Below are 25,896 nucleotides of genomic sequence, written 5' to 3'. Positions count from 1 at the left end.
AGGAAAATGCTATCCCAGAACCCTCTCCTTTCCCCAGCTCTCACACTGGGAGTTGGTGAGACGGATACCAGGGACCACACGGGCACCATGATTTCAGGGTAGAACAGTGCTTACAAGGCAGTGCATCCCATTTCCTTATATTAGTTGCATGACCATTCTCCCAACAGGACTCTTTGCAGTGCCCTGTAAACCTTTCAGCCTCTCCTCACTCCCTCACCCGACCCCTGATTCAGCTACAGGCAGATTTCAGGGAGACAGATAGAGAGATGGTAAGAAACAGACACTTTGAAGAAACAATAAAACAAACATCTTGGGCCTCCCCTAGTCTTTCATCTCCAAACCCTATTTCCCCCTCGATTATCACTTCAGCACTTCTTCCCCTGTTTCATCTGTTCCTGAGAATTTTACTGCATCAACAATGGAGTGGGGGGGGGGCCCTTCTAGCCCCCCACACCCAATGACAGGGTTATGTGGTGTTACAGTTGTGATTTAAGAGCGGGAGGGTCCTCTTCTCCATAGATTTCCTGGGAGCTTTTCCATATATATCTATAATTGCTTCTTTGATGAAACAAAGTTTGCTCTCACAGAAATGTTTTTCACATATGGAAATTCTACCACATAATTCTGTCCCAGTGCTTTCTCATTTTCCTAGATTCAAAAGCTGCTATTCCTGGAGCAGTGTAATTTATTTACACAACTTGGTCATAAAAACACCTTCTATTTTAAGGAGGTTGTTGCATTTCTGTTTAACCAACTTTCACGTGCTTAGTACAGCACTCTGTACCCAGTAAGTGCTCAATAAATATGATTGACTGATTGCTCACTTCAAATACTCTTATTCTTAGCGCTCATCATTGAAAGTAGTAAGTGCCTACTCTCCAGCTCCATCTAGCATCCTACCAGTGTGATGCTCGCTGATGAAATAGAGTAACTTTCAATGTTAGGTGCAGGTATTTTTTTTTTTTACAAGAAGCTATTCTGACATCACCCTGAATTTGCCCCCCCCCCCATTTTTTTGATGGCATTTATTAAGCACTTACTATGTGCAAAACACTGTTCTAAGCACTGGGGAGGTTACAAGGTGATCAGGTTGTCCCACAGGGGGCTCACAGTCTTAATCCTCATTTTACAGATGAGGTAACTGAGGCACAGAGAAGTGAAGTGACTTGCCCAAAATCATCCGGTAGACAATTGGCAGAGCCGGGATTTGAACCCATGACCTCTGACTCCAAAGCCCGTGTTCTTTCCACTGAGCCACACTGCTTCTCTTGTTGAGGACTAGGCTAGCCATAGCAAGAATTGGCCCTTGTAGACAAAACCAAAAGTTTGAAGCCTACCTTTGGGGTGTGCAAACCTGTTCGGAGAACTTAGTACAGCACTCTGCACACAGTAAGCACTCAATAAATATGACTAACTGAATGAATGAATTCACCTGATGAACAGAAAGCAATTCATGTCTTTTCATTCCTTCTGTCCCTTCCACCAAGCCATAAGCTCACTGTGGGCAGGGAATGTGCCTGCTATATTGTACTCTTCTAAGCGCTTAGTCCAGTGCTTTGCACACAGTAAGCACTCAATAAATGTGATTGATTGACTGACTTGTTTCCTTATCCAGTGACCTTGAGTGGTCCCCGAAGTCAGAGAAGGATGGTAGAGGTGATGACAGGCCACCAAGTGGGTGAAGGGGAGAAGGGGAAAGTGGGAGTGGTGGAGAGAACTTCGTTCCTTGCCACCAAATCAATAGAAATCAAGAAAGTTGAGAGGCCACAACTGTGGCTTCTGTTTTTTCTGCAAGATAAGTGACACAGCCTTAAAACCTGCCCCTCCCCAAGACATACATACCAAATGGCAGAGAGTGGAAATGGATAGTACCCAAATCTGTGGTAAGATTAACTAGTTCCTGGCCTTTGGATCTCATGTGGGGCCCAGTTCTACTGCTGTTGGCTGGGTTGGGGTTTTTCTTTTATTTTTGGATTTCTTTTTCCTTTTTCCGTATTCTCTCTCTCTCTCTCTCTCTCTCTCTCTCTCTCTCTCTCTCTCTCTCTCTCTCTCTCTCTCTCTCTTTCAACTTTCTTATCACAGTGAGTATGCTCTCATCTACCCCAGCTTCAGCACTGAACTAGCTAAAGCAGTTGCTGCTCTGTTGAAAGACTAGGAGAGGGGAATGGGGTCCCAGAGAGCTCAGCTGCCCCAGGAATATATGGTGTAGGCACGGATGTAAATGTGCCAAGATGATGATGATAATAATAATAATGGTTTTGTTACACACTTATTATGTGAAAAGCACCGTTGGTATTGTTATTATTATTATGGTATTTATTAACTGCTTACTATGCAACAAGCAACTGCTCTAAACTCTGGGATGGATATAAGCTAATCAGGTCAGACACAGTCTCTGTCCCACATGGGGCTCACAGTCTAAGGAGGAGGGAGAACAGCTGAGGAAACTGAGGCACAGGGAAGTTAAATGACTTTCTCAAGGTTACACAGCATATAAGTGGTAGAGCTGAGATTAGAAACCCAGGTCAACTGACTTCCAGGCCTGTGCTTTATATGCAGGGTGGGAGTGTGAAAGAGTCAGAAGCCAATGGAGGGTGAAGTGGTGGTTTGAAAATATGACTTTACATAGATAAATGTAAGTAAATATAAAAACCATGGGAAACAGATGACTTATCTTCACATTTGGTCACATGATAGCAATTACTTCCACCACATTATATTTCAGAGTCGATCAGTCAATCGATAGTACTTATTGAGCACCTATTTTGTATAAAGCACAGTACTAAGCTCTTGGAAGAGTTCAACAGAGGTAAAATACACATCTCTTCCCACAAGGAGTTCATGGGGGAGATAGATACGTTAAAGGTACAGTGTGACTGTGTAAATGCTGAGCTGATAGTAAAGAGAGTAAAAACTGAGGAGAAAAAAATGAATTGAGGAGTGCTTCCTGGAGGAGGAGGGAGTTGGGGAAGGCTTTGAAGATGCTGAGAGCAGTGTTATTACAGATCTGGGGTGGAGGGAGTTCCAAGAAAGGGAAAGAGCATGCAAAATGAGACACAACAGGGAGAATCATGAATGAGGCCCAGTGAGAAACTTAGTTGGGGAGAAGTGGAGAGTGCAAGCCAGGGTACTGTGGGAGAAGAGACCTGAAAATAAGAGGGAAAGAGTTGATTAGTACCTTAAAACCAAGGGTCAGAGTTTTCTGCTTGATGCAATAGGCAGCCTGGGTAACCATTGTAGATGTGGAGATATAGACACAGAATGACATTTTAGAAAGATGATCTGAGCAACAAAGTAAAATTCAAACTGGAGAATGAGAAGTTGAACTAACAAAAATTACCTTCTTAATATAGAAAGAATTAAAGCACTGCATTTTATGTTTTCTAAAAGAGGAAGAGAGCTGTAATGGTGATGATAATGATGATGTGGTATTTATTAAATATTTACTATATGCCAAGAACCGTGCGAAGCCCTGGAATAAATACAAAATAATCAGCCTGAACACAGTCCCTGTCCCACATGGGGTCTTTAGTTGAAGAGGGCAGGCAGACAGATATTTTATTCCCATTTTATAGATGAGGAAACTGAGGCTCAGAGAAATTAAATGACTTGCCCAAGGACGCACAGCAGGCCAGTGAAAGAGCCAGGACTAGAATCTGGGTCTTCTGACTCCCAGTCCTAGCATCTAGAAGAAATAAGAAGATCTGCCAGAATATCAAACTTACCAGGCAGGAGGCATGCCTGTGGGTACAATCTCGTGTGGAAAAAACACTACATCTGCCATGTCTTCAACCAAATGCTTTTTCATTCTCTTGGGTTGAACTGTGACAAAAAGCATTACCTTCAAAAATCCCCTAAAGCTAGCTACATAACAACTCAGATGTAATTAATAGCTTTAAGACCCTGAGGATGGGTTCTACTTTATTTTTCTACAGGCTATCACATTTGCCCCACACAAATACGGTCAGTCTCTGCCTGTTAGGACCTTGAAATTTAAAACAAATGACATCAATGCACACCTACTGAACACACATCTGTACATTAAGCTAATTCTACACAAAACCAAGGTACATTACTCACAAAGATGAACCATTTTGTAAAATCTAATTTTCAGGAACAACTTTTTTAAATAGGCTAGGTAGATTCCCTTTCTGCCAATATGACTAATTTTGAAGGTTAAAGAAGTGGCTACTCAAAATTGGAGAACCTCAAACATTGAAATGTACACATTTGCTGGAAAAAGTCTCAAAGAGCACAGCTAATTTAAGACTGGTGTAGTGGTAGAGCTGTTGTTATCATGGAGTCTCTCATCACCTCCTGCAGCACACGCCTTCAAGCATCTTTCCTCCCTCTATAATGCCACCCACATGCAATTCATTCATTCCTTCAATAGTATTTATTGAGCGCTTACTGTGTGCGGAGCACTGTACTTCAGCACCCAGTGGGTGGGGGGACCTAATGAAATCATGGGAAAGCACGTTGGGAGGGGAGAGGAACTGCATACATCAACTTGGAAGTAGTGGTGGCAATGGTGAAGCTTCCTTTTCCATGAGCCCTCTCCCAACACCTGCCCCATATACGCGACCAGGCCTCCTTGCTGCCAGGACCCTAAAGTAGCAGGATTCATTCAATCGTATTTATTGAGCGCTTACTGTGTGCAGAGTACTGTACTATGCGCTTGGAAAGTACTATTCGGCAACAGATAGAGACAATCCCTGCCCAACAGCGGGCTCACAGTCTAGGAGGGGGGAGACAGACAACGAAACAAAACAAGTAGACAGGCATCAATAGCATCAAAATAGATAAATAGAATTATAGATATATACACATCATTAATAAAATAAATAGAATAATAAATATGTACAAATATACACAAGTGCTGTAGGGTGGGGAGGGGGTAGAGCAGAGGGAGGGAGTAGGGGTGAGGAGGAGGGGAGGAGGAGCAGAGGAAAAGGGGGGCTCAGTCTGGGAAGGCCTCCTTGCCACAGGCCAGGACCACTGCTGCCCACTGGTACTTGTGTAATAGTCAACCCCCTTTCCTCTAGCCCTGCCCAAGAACAACCAGAAAACTGACTACTACATGTAGGTAAAATGCCAAGGTTCAACTAGGTCATAAACACCAGCCAACTCTCTGTTTATCTGAATAGTATTTAATAATAATAATGATATTTGTGCCAGGCATTGTACTGCGGTAGAGACAAGGTTATTGGGTTGGATACAGTCCCTGTCCCTCCTGAGGCTCACGGTTTGAGTCCCCATTTTACAAATGAGATAACTGAGGCACAGAGAAGTGAAGTGCATTGCCCAAGGTCAAACAGCAGACAAATGGCTGAGCCGGGATTAGTACCCAAGTCCTTCTGATTCCCAGGCCCATGCTCTAACCATTAAAGCAACTCCTGAGCTTCCTCTTTTTGCATGATATATATATGTATATCTTCCTCCATATTTTAAGCATCTTCTTAGTTGGGTCGGCAACTCTGTTGTATAGAAGAGCCAAACAAAATGAAACCTGTGAGCAGCTAGTGTGCCAAGAGCCAGTGACATAATGTAACACACTATTGTAGCTTACTTCTTTGTGGATATAAAATAGTAGTAAGAAGAATTTAAGCCTGTACTTACAATGATATTTTCTAATAGGGCTCTAAGAGATGGGGAGAAAAATGAGAGAGGAGAGCAGTACTCTACACAAAGTAAGTGTTCAGTATATATGATTAACTGAGAAGCAAGAGGATGAAAGAGGGAAGGAGAAGAGGAAAGAAAAGGGAGGCTGGGGAGGGGGGGGAGAGAGGGAGAGAGAGAGAGAGACAGAGAGAGAGAGAGATAAAATGAACTTATTCCTAATTGTTTTCATTTGGAAAGTAGGGAGAGTGAGTGTCAGAGTACCAAAGCCAGCTACATTGCCGCTACCTCGCTTAGTAGATAGGGCAGGGGCCTGAGAGTCAAAATGTCCTGGGTTCTAATCCCAGCTCTGCCAAATACCTGCAGTGTGACCTTGGGCAAATAACTTAGCTTTTCTGGGCCTCAGTTACCTCATCTGTAAAATAGGTATTAAGAGTGTGAGTCCCATGTGGGATAGGGACTGTGTCTAACCTGATTAGACTTTTAGACTGTGAGCCCACTGTTGGGTATGGACTGTCTCTATATGTCAATTTGTACTTCCCAAGCGCTTGGTACAGTGCTCTGCACATAGTAAGCGCTCAATAAATACTATTGATGATGATGATGATTAATTTGTATCTACCCCAGTGCTTAGAACAGTGCTTGGCACACAGTAAGCACTTAACAAGTACCAAAATAATAACAATAATAGTAATAATAATCTTACCCTAATCCTCATTATTAATAATAAAAATGATGACATTTGTTAAGTGGTTACTATGTGCAAAGCACTTTTCTAAGTGCTAGGGAGGTTACAAGGTGATCAAGTTGTCCCACGGCGGGCTCACAGTCTTAATCCCCATTTTCCAGATGAGGTAACTGAGGCCCAGAGAAGTGAAGTGACTTGCCCAAAGTCACACAGCTGACAATTGGCAGAGCCGGGGTTTGAACCCATGACCTCTGACTCCAAAGCCCGGGCTCTTTCCATTGAGTCATTCTGCTTCTCTAATTGCACCATTTAACTCAGCTGCTTCAGACATGGCCCCCATGGCACCCAGCTCAGGGGCTGGACTCGCCCACTGTCCTGGTGCATCCCTGCCTGGTGTGCCAACCCATCCAGGATTATACAGCCCCTCCCGCTCCCCATACATACACCACTCACCACCACCACCGCCACTGCTGTTGCTACTATCAGCAACAACAAAGGCTCCTCTTGCCCTTTGTCTTGGAACCCATAGGGGTGGAACAGTATCCTACCCTGCCTGGCTTGACTGGCCAGCCTTGGCATCGCTGCTGCTTGCTGATGACAGCACGCTGGTGAACCAGGGGAGGGTAAAGACAGATATTAATCAGCCCCACAGATGCAGGAAGGAACAAAAACCTATCAGGGTTCGAATCTCGGCTCCACCACTTGTCTGCTGTGTGACCTGGGCAAGTGACTTGACTTCTCTGTGCCTCAGTCACCTCATCTATCAAATGGGGATTAAGACTGTGAGTCCCAGGTGGGACATGTCCAACCTGTCGTCTTGCATCTACTCCAGTGCCTAGCATATAGTAGGCCAGGCATATAGTAAGAATTTTTAAAGTGACATAAAAAAAACTGTAGCTCACCCTGTCATCTACCTCAGCATAAGGATGATTGGTATCTCATTGGCCCCTGGGCCAGGTGGGCTGCATTCTACCAAAAAGGAGCAAAAAGTAGAGCCTCCATCTAAGCCCCTTTCCGGCTCTAGAGGGAGGAATGTGTCTGCTACTTCCAGCCCCAAAAGCTGTGGGGATGAAGCTAAATGGCTTCAATCCATGGGGTTAATATAGCTCACAAAACCCGAGTTTTGTCGACCCCCGTTCTAAATAATGACACTCAAGGCCCAAGCCTGCAAGCCTCTACATGCTCATAGCAAACACTACAAGCCCAGGCTTTTTATTTTAATTTTAAATTTGCCCGAATTTGGCCACCTCATCCCTATCAGGTCCAGACTCCAGGCTCCTTGGTTCTGTTCCTTCTCTATCTTTTGGTCGGGCGGTTAGCAGGCATGGATAGAGAATCTAAAGGGTTCAAAGGTCTGTAGCAGGAACATTTAGCTTGAGAAATTTCACAAACATACCCTCTTTCCCATGACTCAGACTTTGTTTTTCAAGGAAAATAACAGTGTTAACCACAGAAATTTTTCACACCTGAATAGACTAAATAATGCTCCTTTAAGTAGCTCAGCCTGCCAAGATTTTGGAGAACAGGCCAGATCACTGAGTTTTCCTCAAAAAATAATTTTCAGGATTTCCATTTCTTGCTCAAGCTCTTCATTTTTCTAGTTATTTTAGTATTCTCCTGCTTGTTACTCTCTCTTCGCCATTATTACCTACCAGTTGGTTTGCGCATGATTACCAAGAGCTAAAATTGTACCATTTAAATAAACATAGGGAATCCTGGATGCTCCTCTCTGTCTTTACAAACCTCTAAATCTGGAAAATTGGACTGGTGATCTCTGGCAACAAGCTCCCTGGCAAGATTTCCAGGACTTTCTGCTTCCAGACAGACTGAAAATCCCACAATAACAACATTTCTTGGACTATGCCAGAACTTTTCAAACTGGAACCAGTACAGAGGCATTTACATTTTATAAAAAATGAAAATTCCTACTTAAGATCTAGACGACATCTCAGCTCTAGACTGTAAGCTCATTGTGGGCAGGAAATGTCTCTGTGTATTGTTATACTGTACTCTTCCAAGCACTTAGTACAGTGCTTTCCATACAGTAAGCACTCAATAAATACAATTGAATGAATGAATGAAAGACTCAGAAGGCATTGCGATGTAAATTGTGCTCAGGGTCCATGATAAAATTTGATTTCATTTGAATTATCTGGCCATTTCCAACAATAAGGCATATTTTTTCATTCATTCATTCATTCATTCAATCATATTTGTTGAGCACTTACTGCAGAGCACTGTACTAAGCTCTTGGGAGAGTACAGCAATAAATGACACCTTCCCTGCCCACAAAAAGCTTACAATCCTGATAGGTCTTGCCTTGTAATCTACTCGGCTCATATAGGTCCAAAAGTTGAGAATGCAGAAGACTAGCCTCTGAGAAATAGATGTTATCCCTTGACACCATTTCTTTCCTATCTGTAATCCTGGAAGCCAGCCACAGCATGTGAAGTCCCGCAGAACCTACAGCATCACTTATTTGTCTGTGACAATTGTGATGTGCTGCCTTCATTCTGCCACCCTTTCTCTTCCTGACTTCTGAAATCATCTTGCATTTTGGGGGTCTAGCTATCAGTTTAGTTGCTCAGTTTGGATGAAATTACAGACTGCATCTACTAGTAAACATTCTGGTCTATGGGTTTCTAGATGCATGTTCCTTAAGTACAGGGAACACGTCTACTGACTCTGTTGTACTCTACTCTGATAGCCTAGTGGATAAAACATGAGGCTGGTAGTCAAAAGGACCTGGGTTCTAATCCCGTTGCTCCATCACTTGTCTGCTGTGTGACCCTGGGCAACTCACTTCACTTCTCTGTGCCTCAGTCACCTCATCTGTAAAATGGGGATTGAAACTATGAGCCCTATGTTGGATAGGGCTAGTGTCCAGCCTGATTAGCTTGTATCTATCCCAGTGCTTAAGACAGTGCCTGACACATAGTAAGCGCTTAACAAATACCACGATTACTGCGCTCTGTACACAGTAAGCGGTCCATAAATAAATTGATGGGTTTGTCTATGGATGGGAACAGAAATCAATGAATGGTATTAATTTATTGAGCACTTCTGTGTGCAGGGCACTATAATTTCAGGGTCCGGTGGGCCTGAGATGGTGAAAGTTAGGGAATGGGAGGAAGTGAGGGTCCAGCTCCCCTCACTCTCTGTGGAGGGTACCCCTCCCTAGTCCTCTATGTGACCCCTCCTCTCCCTTTCTCAGTTGGAGTTATTTATAGATGGGGGAGGTAGGGCAAGGGGGATAAAGTGGGGAGTGTGATTAATCTGATCAGGATGGGTAGTCCAAAATGGAAGACTTCCAAAGACAGGAGAAGCACTCTTCTAAAACTTTACCTAGAACTTGAATGCATCATTATGTTTCAAGGGCTGCCTTTCAAATAGCTGTAAAGCAGAGTTCTGTACAAACTCCTCATCAAAATAAGTTTGGCTTTCTTTTTGGTCCCTGCAATGAGCCATCTTTCTTAATAATAATGGTATTTTTTAAGTGCTTACTATGTGTCAGGCACTATACTAGCCACTACACCACACTGCTTTCCCTTAGAAACATGGGAAAGGTAACTGTTCATCCTACTCTTAAAAACTCAAAAATAGAAAGGAAAATCCTTACATTATTCCAGTGTTTCACAGCTTCCTAATGTCTAACTTAAATCTTATTGACCGTAAATTAAGCTAATGCTTATCTGGACAGTTCCCAGTGAAAACAGAAAACAGCTCTTTGAACAACACTGGTTCAGATACTTGGACAGCAATTTTGTTCCCTCTTAACTTTCTCTTCTCTAAACAAAATAAACCCAATTTAATCTAGTCTCTATATGTTGCCAACTTGTACTTCCCAAGCACTTAGTACAGTGCTCTGCATACAGTAAGCGCTCAATAAATATGATTAAATGAATGAATGAATGAACCTATTTCCCAAACATTTAAGCATTTTTACTGCTTTCTTCTGAGCCTTGTGCAAACTCTCAGTGCTCAGAAGTTACAGGGACCCAACTAAGACATACTCCTCCAATAAATTACCAATAAATATTAAGGGAGGATGACCTAAAGATTCTTTCTTGTCTCACATTTTGTTTAATAAACAACCCATAGTCATGTACTCTTGTTTAAACAGTAGTGCCACACAACTGATTTATATGGAATTTGAGGTAAACTCTGATCTGTATGATTTCAACAAGTTAGTGTGTCTCTCCCACTCTAGACTGGAAGTTCATTGTGGGCAGTGAATGTGTCTACCACTCAGTTATATAGTTATATTGTACTCTCTTGAGCACTTAGGACAGTGTGCTGCACACAGAAAGTGCTCAATAAATACAACTGATTGAATACTTTCAACTTGGACTGAAGAATTTCACATTAGGACTTTGCCTCTGGACATAGCCCTTCAACCAGTAATAATAATGATAATAATAATAATAATGGTATTTGTTAAGTGCTTACTACATGCCAAGCACTGTTCTAAGCATAGGGATAGATGCGAGGTAATTAGGTTGTTCCACGTGGGGCTCAAGGTCTTCATCCCCATTTTACAGATGAGATAACAGAGACCCAGAGAAGTTAAGTGGCTTGCCCAAGTTCACACAGCAGATAAGTGGCAGAGCTGGCATTAGAACCCATGTCCTCTGACTCACAAGCCTGTGCTCTTTCCACTGTCACACTGCTTAGAGATACACTTAACAGATAAGCAGCCTCCTAATAGTAGGGTGGTTTAAATCATATTTTCCTGTTGGCTGTGTAATCCTTAAGCCCTTTGATGCTCACTCCAGCCCCGCAGCACTTATGTACATATCCCTCTGTTCAATTATTTTCCCCATCAGCACTTCATTTTAATGTATCTCCCCCTGTAGACTGTCAGAATCTTGTGAGCAGGAATCACATCTACCAACTCTACTGTATTGTACTTTACCAAGGGCTTAGGGCAGTGCTCAGCACACAGTAAGAACTCAATAAATGCCATTGATTGACATTAGAAAAAGTCATAGACAAATTAATAAAATATAAGTGAAGGCATATTACATCAATAGCAACCATCTAATATTCCATGTTTGACATTTTTGTTATTACTGTTATTATAACTAATAATAACAATAATAATATTAGTATTTCTTAAGTGCTTACTATATGCCAAACACTGTACTAAGTGCTGGGGTAGATGCAAGATAATCAGGTCCCACTTGGGGCTCTAAGTTTAAGTAGGAGGGAGAAATGATATTGAATCCTCATTTTGCAGATGAGGGAACTGATGCACAGAGAAGTTGAGTGACTTGCCCAAGGTCACATAGCAAGAAAGTGGCAGAGTTGGGATTAGAACCCAGGACCTCTTACTCCCAGACCTGTGTTATTTCCACTAGGCCAAACTGCTTCCTATAGAGATAATAGTAGCCTTGCACATATTTCTTTTAAAGAACTGGCAACTAAATATTTTCTACCAATCCCAACAAAGGTAGGAAAAGAATGCTCTACAAGTTATCTGACATAAATTTTATTTTTTCAGGGGTAACTGGGTTAGTACCTGCAGTATCTTCATGGGCAGATTAGTCTGGCAGTTTTGCTTCATTGCAAAATCACCTTAATTTATACTCAATACTCTGTGATTGCCTATATCTTGCAAAGCATCTTATTGATGATATATGCTAATACGTTGTCAGACAAAATGATCAATCTAAAATATGACTTTGGATTTAAGGGGTCTCATAATGTTCTCTACCTCCATTGACTTAAATTGGTAAAAGCAAAAGACTTCATTTCCCAGTTTTGGTCAAACAGAAAATGCTCTGTTCACTCAAACTACACAGGTGAGAACCATTTCATTGTCATCTCGATTCTCTCTCCATTTAAAATCATCATAATATCTAGATTCTGTAGAAGTGCCTTTTTATGGTATTTATTAAGTGCTTACTACGGGTGCTGTACTAAGCACTGGGGTAGATGCAAGCTAATCAAGTTGGACACAGTCCATGTCCCACATGGGGTTCACAACCTTAATCCCCTTTTTACAGATGTGGTAACCGAGGCACAGAGAAGTGAAGTGACTCGCTAAGGGCGCACAACAGACAAGAGGCAGAGGCAGAATTAGAACCCAGGTCCTTCTGATTCCCAGACTCAGGCTCTATTCATGAGGCCATACTGCTTCCCTGAACACCTTTGTGCTTCTACCCCAACTTCCCCAAGTTGAATCTCATCTTACAGAAATCCTGAAAGTTGGAGTTATAGAGATGATGGGTTTCTACTGCAAATCTTAGCTATGGTGACCATCATATGGTAAATGAAAATTAAACTGAAAATAGGAAAAATATTTCCCTCTTTACTCTCCTTGAAGCTCCCTTTATTCTCTTGTACCTCCTTCCTGGTTCTTAATTTTCTCCTCTTTAGATAAGGGAACATTTTCTTGGCTCTCTGCATGACTAATGTCCAGCATATTGTTTTGAAACAATGCAGCTGTCTATTCCTTGGGAGAACTTCAAAAAGTTGACCCACTTTTTTGAGAAAAGTCAATGATTTATCCCTCGTGACTGTAACAGAATAAAATAATGTCAGTATAAAATAACTGAGACAAAGATTGACTTACAGGACAATAAACACATTATGGATTTGGATTTTTGAAGCTATATTCATTCATTCAATCATATTTATTGAGCGCTTACAGTGTGCACAGCACTGTAGTAAGCGCTTGGAAAGTACAATTCAGCAAAAAATAGAGACAATCCCTGCCCAACAACAGGAGGGCCTGGAACAAAATGGATTACAGACACACTCCAGTTCCTCTATAGCTATAACGATGATAATTACATCTCAAATTCTCAGGAGAAATGATCTTTTAAGGGGAAGGTGAAAACTGAATTTTCAAAACCAGGTCAAAACGGTGACTGTACCAAAAAAAAATGTTTCTTACCAAATATCTCTCCAACACCATAAAATACAGAAGTCTTTTAAAGATACTTACAAAACATTGGAAGAAGATTGGAAAGAGGAAGAGGGAGAGAGGAGAGGATGAGAATGACTGCTTAATTCGGAGCTGTGATCTCACACCCAATGAGGTAAGTAAAAATTCTAAACCATGAAGCATTTAAGATGTGGTTTGTACTATACAAGGAAAAACCCTCTGCTCTTTCCTCTGGTGAGTAAGAACATCTACAGGGAGTAAAGTTTACATTCTACATGGATGGTTTACATTTACCTTTGTGATGAAAATGGATGCTTTTAGGTCCAAGGTACTATTGGGTTCACTACTGCTTCCAAGTCCCCAACTGCACCCAACAACCCTAAGCAAGGCAATTTGCTCCCCATGGGGACTAGAACTCAAAGTCGTAGAAAAATTCCTCACCCGGAATTATCACAGATTAAGCTGAAAATTTAGTTTCTATACTTGGAAAATAAATGCAAAATTGGGGCTGATTATTTGATCTTATTGAGTATTAAATTCTATTAAGTTTACCTACTCGGATATATAGGTCCAAGTGTGAAAAAGTGCGACTGTAAACTTATTGTGGGGAGAGAATGGATCTACCAACTCTATTGTACTGTACTCTCCTAATTGCTAAGTACACTGCTCTGCATAAAGTAAGTCCTCAGTAAATACCAATAATTCCTTGAAAAATAAATTTTCTCCAGCAGCGTGGCCCAGGGGAAAGAGCATGGGCCTGGGAGACAGAGGAACTGGGTTCTAATCACAGCTCTGCCACTTGTCTGTTGTGTGACCTTGGGCAAGTCATTCAATTTCTCTGTGCCTCAGTTACCTCCTCTGTAAAATGGGGATTAAGACTGTGAACCCCATGTTGAGACAGGGGTTGTGTTCAACCTGATTAGATTGTATCTACCCCAACACTTAGAACAGTGCTTGATGTATAGTAAGTGCTTAACAAATACCATCATTACTTTGTGGGACACAGACTGTCCAACCTGATATAACTACCCCAGCGCTTAGTACAGTGACTGGCACATAGTAAATGCTTAACAAATATCACAGTTATTATCTTCTATCCTGATTGAAGAAATAAGATCTATATTAAGACCAAAGTAATTTATGGGAGTTCGGTGAAAAATGACCAAGAACAATGTTCTGAATTCCAAGTCTGGAATGACTAGAAATAACATGAAGAGAACTCACTTGTTACTTTAAAAAAATATACATTTGCTAATTCAGAACTGGTTATTTCTACTTCTTTCTGATCAGCTACTCTCTGAGAGTCTCTGCTTAGAAATTAATTTGGTGTGCTATCAGAATTTCTCAGTGCAATAAAAAGGATAATAAACATAGCCTGATTCTAAAACCACTGATACAATATGCAGAACAACAATTTTCTTTGTAGAATGGCTCATACCTCATGCTAAAAACAGAATTCATTTTTTGTCTCACCAGCCTCTCTGCATTTCCTCCAGCTAATTTTGTATTGAGATGTACCGATACAATGCTTAAAACATGAAAGTTCTTATATATGGATTGTTTTGTTTATTGGTTGGTTTGTTGTTGGGTATGCCAAGAAAGGACCGAGAAATTCAGCCTGGGCTGGCACTGGGGTGAGATAGTTAGCTACCTCTTTGGAGAGACCTAACATCCCAGTGAAGAACCATATATGCCAGCTGAAGAACCATAAATGGCAGCTGTTCAAAAAGGAGTTTGGGTGAGGATTGGGAAGGAACAGGACTCCAAGAGCAAATAGGCAGAAAGTCACCATTTTGGAGTTTTTCCTACCCAGCTGGAAACTCTCGGGTCTTGTCAGAGACCTAGGATGAGCAAGTCTGAAAGTCAAGCTGAAAAAAGTGTGAGGCAATCATCTGCATTAGCCCTGTAGATGCCTATGTCCAGAACAAAGTCCTCTAAAGGAGCTATTACTGGACAGCATGAGTCTTCAAATCATGAATTGGAAATGCTCCCCCAAAGCTTTACTGGTAGCCAAAACACTGCCCCATTTAGTGGTCTTTAATCAGTTGCAGACTTTGCAGACAAACAGTCTTTAAAAACCCTAAACTCAGTTCTCCAACTGAAGGGAGATCTAGAAGAGTAATTTTTGTCTGTATTGACGAGGCCATCACTTGAAAATAAGAGCTGTTATTATAATTTGAGCCCATTTCTTAAATCACATTAGGAGTAGCCATAGAACAGTGCTTAAAACAGTGCTCAGTGCTTAGAACAGTGCTTCGCACATAGTAAGTGCTCAGCAAATGCCATTATTATTATTATATTACTAGTATAGGGTATTGGATCTAATTCCTTTTTTATGGATTTTCTGTTTTCAGATGAAATCACCTGTGAAAGGAACAATCCAACAGAACCATTCAGTCAATAGGACATGTCTATAAAATTGCAACAAAATGAACATCAGCTACTTACTTTCATCATTAGAAACATTCCCCAGAGATGTGTGACTGGAATAACGTTTGTTTTCACTTTCATTGAGACATCTTTCAATCCAGCTCTCTGTAAAATAATTGTTACATTTTGACTTGACAGAAAAAGGGAACATTTTTACATAGCTTAAGTTCATTTTAATGACTTCACAACATGCATATGAATAAAAAAAAATCTGTAACGTGGCTCACAGACTAAGAGGGAGGGAGAACGGGTATTTAATCCCTATTTTACAGATGAGGAAACTGAAGCTTAGAGCAGTTAAAGTGACTGCAAAGGGTGGAACTGGGACTAGAGCCCAAGTCTCCTGACTCTCAGTCCCAGGCTTTTCCCACCAGGCCAAGGAGGGCAAGGTTATGGCTTTCTGTAGTTCTGCTAGTCTCCTCCCTGTGCTCTCTTGCCTGACTTGCCACCCGGCCCCGTATCTGACCTTTGCAATCTGTGGGTAGCAAAGAACCCCTCCTCTGACTTCTGCCACTGCCCACTTTTTGGCACCCACCAGATTGCCACTCTCTGGGTGACCATTTGTCATGGACACAGAATTGTGTGCAGGTGATAGGTCTACTTGAATTTAGTCCTGAGTCTAATTTTTCTACAAGTTCAATGTCACTTGGCAAAATTACTACAGTACTCCATAGTACACAGTACAGTACGTAGTTTTGCCTATGTGCAGATCAAGAACTGTTTGATCAGGAGATGATGTTTGCTCCTGTGAGAAATCTCCATAATATATTCTTCCAGTCAAAACACAAAAACTAGTCCCGTGGCAAGCAGACCACAAATTTCTATGAAACACGCTTCCTCAATTCAGAACCAGCTACTCAACATCTTTGCCTAGTGGATATGGAAATAAAAGATTGGTGGGAATAAAATTGAGAAGAAGGAAAACATTCCAAAAGACAAGTGAAAGGTTAGGGGTTTTCGATATTTTCTATTTTCTGTGTCTATTTTTCAACTGTTCCCCATGTACCGGAAGAAAAGAATCAAAAGACCACAATGAGGCAGTGATTTCTGAAGTAAAGGAAGGACTATGGGTTTCATCAAATTCTTCAGCCTGGTCTTGGGTTTATCACACTTTTCTTTTTTGATCTTTCTCTCCTCACTAGTGACCTGGGAGACAAGAGCCCTTTTCCAGATAGTGGAGTCCAATATCCAAAGCAAAATCTGGCACTTCTCTAAATTTTTCATACACTTGTTCATTTCACATTGGGTCTACACTTGCAAATTACTGGATGAAATAGGTCTGAACTATCTGGCTGATTTGCTATGTAAACAAAGCCACAATAATTAATACAGTTGCTTTCATTAGGTTTTAATTTATGCTGCTTCCTCTCCTCAGACAGAACTTCTTTTTCCTAGTGATTAATATACCAACATGTCAAGTACCTGCGGATTTCCAAAGTACTCCTCACACTGCAGCCTCAGCCCTTAATTTGGTAGCCACCCCTAGACCAAAGAGATTGTCACTAGGGGCCAAAGAATATGCACTGAATGCTCTCATTTGCAAGTTATTTTAGAAGACAAGATGAATCGGACCCCTGCCTTTAGTACAGATCTCTGTTTTAAGAATACAGGCTGCAGCTTAGTTTCATCAGTGCACCACTTGTGGACAGAGGAGAAGTTTATGTCAACTCAGACACGGGACAATTCCATGCTCCCTCCTCTCAGACCTTTCTGGGAAATGGGATTTGGCAATGAAAGATAATAATAATAATGATAATAATGGTATTTGTTAAGTGCTTATTATGTGCCAACCATGCAGGGCTCACAGTCTTAATCCTCATTTTACAGAGGGAGTAACTGAGACACAGAGATGTTAAGTGACTTGTACAAAGTCACACAGTGATAAAAATAAAAATAAAAATGAGTGATAAACACTCATTTTCAGATAATTTTACCAGGAGCTCCTATGCCCCAACAGGCTTGGGCCTTATGGTGTGAGACTGTTTTTCAGGCAGGTAATGAAGCTATGCTCCTACACAACTCTTAGGAACCACATGAAGGGATTGAACCAAGGCTTGAAGAGACCTACTGGTAGTTATCAAAGTATTTATGCTTCTAAGGGTTTAAGTAATTTCTTGAAAGAACAGAGGAACTTACAAACAAATCCCCAACCCCCAACAAATAGGTTCTTCAAGTGTAAACATATATTTTTGCTGCTACCGATGGTGGTGCTTATGGTATTTGTTAATAAATCCTTCAGTGCTATTTATTGAGTGCTTACTATGTGCAGAGCACAGTATTAAGCACTTAGGAGAGTACAATGCAATGGAATTAGCAGACACGTTCCCTGCCCATAACGAGCTTTCAGTTTAGTTCGTGTTATGTATCAAGACCTGATCTAAGCGCTGGTGTAGGTAGACATTAATCATATTGGATGCAGTCTCTTGTGGGGTTCACTGTTTAAATAGGAAGAACAGGTATTGCTGTTAGATACTTGTGAAATGAGTGGTTTACTCAGGATATAAAACAGGAGAAATAGCATTATCGTTATGAAGAGTATAAAAGGAATTACGTATTAGCAGCCAGAGGGCTGTTGTAGGGGAGAGGAAAGGCAATGGGACACCCAATCTTGGGGAGCCATTCACCTGCTGAGTCAGGGAGAGACCCACCTGGAGGAAGCCAGTTCCACATCCTTCCTCTCCTTAGTTCATCCCAGCCTGCCCTATTGCTCCGCTGAATGCCTCTCTCCTCACCCTTCTGTCTCTCCCCTTCCATCAGAGGATGGTTGTGAATTGTTCAGAAACTCCCAGTGCGGGTGCAGAAGGGTGACAATGATAAATTTATTTATGGGCCGTTTTTTTTCTAGGCAGAGATGAAAAGCAGAAAAGTGCTCTCAGTTGTCAAAAGGGGAAGAGGATATGGCCCTTTTTTAAAAAATAAACAAAACATTAAGATCACATGGTTTCTAGACAGCATGTGTAGAAAATCAAAAACGGATAGCCCTTGAGTGATTAACATTTGTCTATCAGGCTAAATGAAACCAACTCTATACATTTCCAGGACCCCGAAGGATCTTTAAGAGATCTTGGAAATGATGACCCCCAGCCCACGTCATCCCCCGGGCCTGGAATGCCCTCCCTCTGCCCATCCGCCAAGCTAGCTCTCTTCCTCCCTTCAAGGCCCTACTGAGAGCTCACCTCCTCCAGGAGGCCTTCCCAGACTGAGCCCCTTCCTTCCTCTCCCCCTCGTCCCCCTCTCCATCCCCCTCATCTTACCTCCTTCCCTTCTCCACAGCACCTGTATATATGTATATATGTTTATACATATTTATTACTCTATTTATTTATTTATTTTACTTGTACATATCTATTCTATTTATTTTATTTTGTTAGTATGTTTGGTTTTGTTCTCTGTCTCCCCCTTTTAGACTGTGAGCCCACTGTTGGGTAGGGACTGTCTCTATATGTTGTCAACTTGTACTTCCCAAGCGCTTAGTACAGTACTATGCACACAGTAAGTGCTCAATAAATACTATTGATTGATTGATTGATTGATTGATTGACTGATTGAAATATTGGTGATAGTGGTATATGCTATGCATCCACTGGAAACCAAGTCCTTGAGAAGTAGAGAAAAGTGTTATATTCCTCGCCCACAAAAAGCTAACATTCTAATGGGGAGACAGACATAAAAATATTTACAAATAGAGTCATTAAAATAATTGAATCACGTACAAAAATGCTCAGGATGGCAATTAACAAGTGCATAAGTGTTGGAGATTGCCGGTGGGTTTGTATGACTTGGGGTGCTGGGAATTTACTGTGGGAGGTGGAATTTTAGGAGGGCATCGAATGTGGGGGACATTATGGTCAGTCAGGTTTGGGCTGGGAGGGACCCCAAAGTTGGCCAGAGCCTTTCTCTTCCTCACCAGTCCACAGGGCCTGCCTTCTTGAGCCTCCAGTCAAGGTCAAGTAAAGGCTCCCTCTCTTGAAGTCCATCAGTGACCATAGAGAGCACAATCTCAATGAAGCAAAGAGGGCAGAAACCATATTGTAGTGGGTCAAAAAGGGAGGTAGAGGTAATGAAGTGAAGGTGGTACAGGTATACAACCCATTCAAAGAGTTTGGACAGGAATGGGACTGGGGAGATGGGGTGATAGCTGGAAGGTGCAGTGTAACCCAGAGAATACGTTTTTGTTTTTGTTTGTATAGGAGAGTCTTGACCACATTTGAAGGCAACAGGGGAAGAAGCCATTGGAAGGTAAATGATTGAAGTTGATGGTGAAGGAAAAAGAAGGACGGGAGCAAGTCTGTTTTAGAGGAGGACAGGAATGGGATCAAAGGCAAAAGATATAGGGGGTAAATTTTGAAGACAGGTGGGAGAACTTCTCTTGAGTTGGCTGGAAAGGATGAGAGTCGTTGTTGGGATTGGCAGGAAAAAGGATTGGGATTGGCAGAAAGGAAGACCTTATGCAGAATGAAAAGTTGGCACCCCTAGATACAAGTCCTGGAGTCCTAGCTCCTAAACTACTCAATCAGTCAAAATTATTGAGTACTTACTATGTGCAGGGAACTAGAATATGTATTTGGGAGATTACAATGTAACAAAGTTGGAGTGGGGGAGACAAACATTTAAATTAATTCATTCAATCATATTTATTGAGCGCTTACAGTATGCAGAGCATTGTAATAAGTGCTTGGGAGAGGACGATAAAAAATGAACTGACACATTCCCTGCCCACAGCTAGCTTATGGTCTGGAGGGGTGGAGACAGACATTAATATAAATAAATAAATTACAGATAGTACATAAGTGCTGTGGGGCTGGGAGGGGGGATGAACAAAGGGAAACAAGTCAGGATGAGGCAGAAGGAAGTGGGAGAAGAGGAAAGGGGGGCTTCGTCAGGGAAGTCCTCTTGGAGGAGATGTGCTTTCAGTAAGGCTTTGAAGGGATGAAAAGTAATTGTCAGATTTGAGGAGGGGGAGTGATCCAGGCCAGAGGCAGGACATGGGAGATGCATATGTACATAAGTGCTGTGGGGTGAATAAAGTGTACAAATCCAAGTGCAAGGGTGACACAGAAGGGAGAGGAAGTAGGAGAAATGAGGACTTAGGGAAGGCCTCCTGAAGGAGATGTGAGCTCAATAAGGCTTTACTAAACCCAAAACCTACTGTAGAAAATGGCATCAGTGTTCCGGGCCAGTGTTGATTCTTGAGAGCATATGCATGCGCGCGCGCGCGCGCGCGCACACACACACACACACACACACACACACACACACACACACACACATCAAAAGTGGTCCAAAGGAAATCTGCATCCTGACTAGTATTATTAAAGTGTAAGGTGCTAAAGAAAGGTGGCTTTCGTTTCTCAAGGCATTACATTCTTCTATGCTGACTGTCTTGAGTCTGAGATCATTCTCTACTTCTGGTCATTTCATAATGCTTAGGGCCAATGGGCTCTGACTCTGTGGTAAACAGTTTGGTCAAACTTGCAGCATGACATGAATATCAAAAGGTCAATTCAGAGAATAAAATGTTCTCCCTGGAATAGACTCTCCAAGTTCTTACTGCGTTCCCAAAAGGTTAAATTTGGCGTACATTTTAGCTCATCATAGAGCACTCCAAGTTACATAGAGGAATAGTTATTTTCGTGGTCTTCATGCCACATTACAGCATCTTGGTATTCTGAAAAGTCCAAATGTAGAGTATGAGTTTTAATCACAGGTATGCGCTGACCTCCACAAGCTCTACCTTACTTGGTTTTCTAAGGTTGTGGCTTTTAGCCATTCATGCCCCACAGATAATATCATATAACTGGCAATGTTATTTCTTGGCATTTTTAAACAATGTTTTCTCTTAGCCACAGGCTTCTGCCATAAAGAGGCCTAGTACTGCCTTTTGGGATGATATTTGAGACTATTAAATACTGCAGATGCTGTTCAGAATCCCTTCAAATATTCTTTGCATGGGAGATTAGGAACAGATAATTCCAGCCGCATGCTTTTGCTCCCTAGCCTTTAAAAGTGGAGATTGCATAGACCAATCAAAAATCTAAAAAAAAGAAAAAATGGCCATGAGAAAACAGAGATTGATTTTATCTTTTAGACTGTGAGCCCACTGTTGGGTAGGGACTGTCTCTATATGTTGCCAATTTGTACTTCCCAAGCACTTAGTACAGTGCTCTGCACATAGTAAGTGCTCAATAAATACGATTGATGATGATGATCTCATCCAAAAGCTAACAATCTTGTCCAACTAGTTATCATCATAATTGAGCTCCCGGGGGGCTCCAAGTATTTTGTAATTGTGCTTCAGAGTTTACAAAAGTTACACACAGCACCTGACCTCAAGAAATTTGCAATCTAATAGAAAAATTAAAATGTTCAAAACCAGATTCAACACAGATTACATTAAAATCACTAAGGTCTCAGACATATAGCACATACCAGCATATCAAAAGTGATCCTGTTTTACTTCAAGAAAAACTGAAATATCAAGCAGAAACATTTATTTCATTATGGACAAGGAATGTGCCTGCTAGTTCTGTTGTACTGTACTCTCCCAAGAGCTTTGTAAAGTGCTCTGTGCATGGTAAAGTTTCAAGAAATTTGATTAATGGATTTGTTCAAAGCCAGTTGAGTAAACTAGACAACCTATCCTTGTACCACCACCACCTATTTGGAGATTTTCTAGACTTTTCCTTTAATGGTTCCCATCTAAATCCTTACCTAGCTTGATTCCTTTTGGTTAGAGAGAAAAGCTGAAGTTCTCCTATTTTATCAAATCAAATGAAAAAAACCCTGAAAACAAAAAAATTCAGCTCTGACATAGTATCTAGTCTGAATAATATTTACTTTTGACTCTGGATTTTAGAACAAAAGTGTTGTTGACTGAAAGCATTTACCATGGGCCATTAAAATTCAAAGTCAAAATATAATAAGAATATATGTCAGGGAGCCTCAGACAGAAATTAAGAGGTCAGGAAATCACCGGAGTTACTACAATACATGCTATAAATATGTGCCTGAGAAAAGCTGGCCAGCAACCCTGAGCAGTCACTGGTAGATTTTCAGAACAATTGGCAAACTACTACTTTGGAACACAGCTAGAAGTAAGAAATAAGACACGTTCCATCATGTGGTCATAGGGTATTAGCGGGAATATAATATAAACTCCAAAGGTGTTTTCTTTCACCTTTGTTTTCCCCTTTTGTTCTCTCCCTGATATTTTTCCAATTACACTTTCCACAAAATAATCTCCTATTCCTTGTTCCAGTCATACAATGCCCATTTTTTGGCCAGTTTAACTATTCTGACTCCGATTTTTTTGCTACGAAAAACATCTTAATCCCTTGAACAATTGCCCTCTTTTCTTTCGTTTTGCTGATTCCAATTGTCCTTCGCTTTCTTCAACACTGTCCCGTATACTGTTGTTAACTTAAATGCCATCATTAAAACGTGCACTGTTTCTTAGCGCTCTACAGTTTCCTCTCCACTGCTTCCCAACTTCCCATCTACCAATAAAAGAAATATCCTTAATAGTTAATTCTTAATATTCTCCTCCTGCTCATATCACCCTTAATTGTCCTTCCAGTCCTCACTTCTCCCAAATGAAGCTTGGAATGATCTTTCCTTTCTCTTCTTCACCAACTAGCCCACCATTGCCTTAGCAGTTCTGGCTGAGAAATTACTTCACCCCTATGAAATGACACCCCCTATCCATCAGGTACTAACACTTAGCTATTGAAGTCTTTTTTTTCCTTGACCTCTCCTCACGGAAATTCCCCCATCACCTTCTACAAACAGCACTTGTATATATTTGTACAGATTTATTACTCTATTTCACTTGTATATATTTACTATTCCATTTATTTTGTTAATGATGTGCATATAGCTGTAATTCTATTTGTTCTGATGATTTTGACACTTGTCTACATGTTTTGTTGTCTGACTCCCCCTTCTAGACTGTGAGCCCATTGTTGGGTAGGGATCATCTCTATATGTTGCTGACTTGTACTTCCCAAGCGCTTAGTACAGTGCTCTGCATACAGTAAGCACTCAATGAATAAGACTGACTGAATGAATCTAGGGTCTACAGCTCTGTGAGAAACCCTACTTACTAGGAACTGTTCTGAGATGCAGTTGGTGTCAACAATGCTCTAAGAATGAAGAATTACATCACTTTTGTGGAAAAGCAGCATTGGGGTAGAACCAAGATATTCATGGCCATCTTGGGGTTTTTTTTCTGCCAATAGCCCTTTTGTGTCTTCCTCACTGTCCCCAACCCTCTAGCACTTTCAAATTTTAACTGAAGTGGAAATAGTGGGCAGGAGGGTACAGAGGAAAGAGAGCAGATAATCAATGTCCCTCTAGACTGTAAACTCATTATAGGCAGGGAATATGTATGCTCATTCTGTTGTATTGTATTCTCTCAAGCGCTTAGTACAGTACTCTGCGTGTAGTAAGCACTCAATAAATACCATTGATTGATTAATGGCAGTGACTTCACTCAACTCTCTGCCACTTCCTACTCTCCTCTTACTGATCTCAGGACACCTCTAGACTGTAAGCTCAACGTGGGCAGGGAATGTATCTGTTACACTCTTATGCTCTAGTCTCCCAAGGGCTTAGTACAGTGCTCCGCACACAGTAAGTGCTCACTATATTCGATTGATTGAGTAGAGTCTCTGGACCCAGAGTTTCTCATTGTTTCTAATGGAAAACTCCATCTTCATCATCACCTTTTCAGTGAAGCCCAGGGAACCAGTGTAAGTATATGTAATTTGGGAGTAGTAATATTTGCAACCCACTTGGTGTAGTGTTTGGGAAGTACCAAACAATGAAGTGGCATGTTCCTTGGCCATAAAGTGCTTATATTCTAAAAAGGGAGACAAACATAAAAATATTTGCAACTAGACTAGTCAAAATGAAGAACTGAGAACCCAAATATACATGGGTGCCGGTGATGGGTATGAATAAATTCATAAGTATTTAATAATTAGTGTTGCTACACTAACAGTCTATCATTGTCATTACCACCCTAGAGAAGACATGAGAAACTCAATCTCAAACATTTCAGTAATACCAGTGTCCATCCTGTTCCAAGAAACCTGAGCTGGAAGCAGCTCTTTGTTTCAACAAAGTAAGGGAAAGAAGCATGCGGCATCTAGATAAAAATTTATCTCCTCCAGGATAAAGAGTCATAAAAGTCCTAAGAAATGTCAGGTAGGGTCAGATCAATGACCCATCTAACCCAGTATCCTGCTTCTGACTGTAACTGAAGAAGGTTTGGCAGATGGCTTCTCTGCTGAAATACAACTATTCATGAACCTTTTTATATTCCTAGCTTACCCATCATTCATAAATCTATTTAAGGCCTTCTTGAGCCTTTGAAAACCCTGATTTTCCCCTCTAATAATCAATTTTGCACATATTGTCCATAAATTTACCCATACCCCATATTTGACCCTTTTGATATTTTGATATTTGCACAATTTCCTGTACAAGAACCCCAATCAGACTGAACTGAATTTGGCCTATACCTACCATTAATCTTAACACTACCCACCATTAACCTTAATTTTTTTTGTTAATCAATCAATCATATTTATTGAGCTCTGACTGTGTGCAGAGCACTGTCTTAATTGCTTGAAATAGTACGATATAACAGATTTGGTAGATACGCTCCCAGCCCACAACGAGTTTACACTTTAGAGAAATGAGCCTCCTTCTCCCCAGTGTCACTTCACTTCTCCCACCTCACCTAAGCTCTTGGTTATTAATATTACCATACTGGCATTGTTTGTATTGCCTTGGTTAAGTGCTTAGTATGTGTCAAGCATTGTTCTAAGTGGTGGGATAGATACAATATCCCACATGGGGCTTACAGGCTAACTAATTAGGGTACTAACATCTGCATCCCTTCTCTTCCCTCCTTCTCCCTTGCTCTTAGGTGTATAGCATTAAACTCTGTTGCTCCCCCCATCTTCAATTTATTCTAGTGACTGCCTACTTGCTAGAATTTAAGCACCTCAAGGGTAGATCTCATGTCTTTTCCTTACTATGCTATGCACCCAGTTAGTACTCGATAAATTGTTAATGGTGATTCTTCCACATATTCTCTTATGTCTAGAATGACCTCTAACCATCTTGCCAGTACGCCCAAGGACACTAAGCTTCTCCTCCTTCTTCCCCTCTTCTTTATTGCTTTTCAGAAACGTGCTTTCCTCTGGGAAACATTTCTTGAACCAGAGAGCCCAAAAGATGTCCCAAACCAATTAATATT

At 41.2% G+C, this 25,896-nt stretch overlaps 1 protein-coding gene and 1 long non-coding RNA gene across 2 annotated transcripts in view; one reads left to right on the top strand and one right to left on the bottom strand.

Annotated features, from left to right (window-relative positions):
• Positions 1-25,896, bottom strand: part of RFX4 (regulatory factor X4) — a 117,209-nt gene that overhangs the window by 73,198 nt on the left and 18,115 nt on the right. Inside the window, exon 2 of the mRNA XM_038756816.1 lies at positions 15,648-15,734. Coding sequence (XP_038612744.1) covers positions 15,648-15,734 — 87 coding nt within the window. The remainder of the gene's footprint in view (positions 1-15,647; positions 15,735-25,896) is intronic.
• LOC119937171 lies at positions 13,245-15,633 on the top strand. Its single transcript, XR_005453935.1, has 2 exons — positions 13,245-13,353; positions 15,554-15,633. It is a non-coding gene; the product is annotated as an uncharacterized LOC119937171 (long non-coding RNA).

This window comes from Tachyglossus aculeatus, chromosome 14, assembly GCF_015852505.1.
Source record: "Tachyglossus aculeatus isolate mTacAcu1 chromosome 14, mTacAcu1.pri, whole genome shotgun sequence".
Classification (NCBI taxonomy): domain Eukaryota; kingdom Metazoa; phylum Chordata; class Mammalia; order Monotremata; family Tachyglossidae; genus Tachyglossus; species Tachyglossus aculeatus.
Note: the sequence above shows the minus strand (reverse complement) of the source record. Positions and strands in the feature narration are given on the sequence as shown.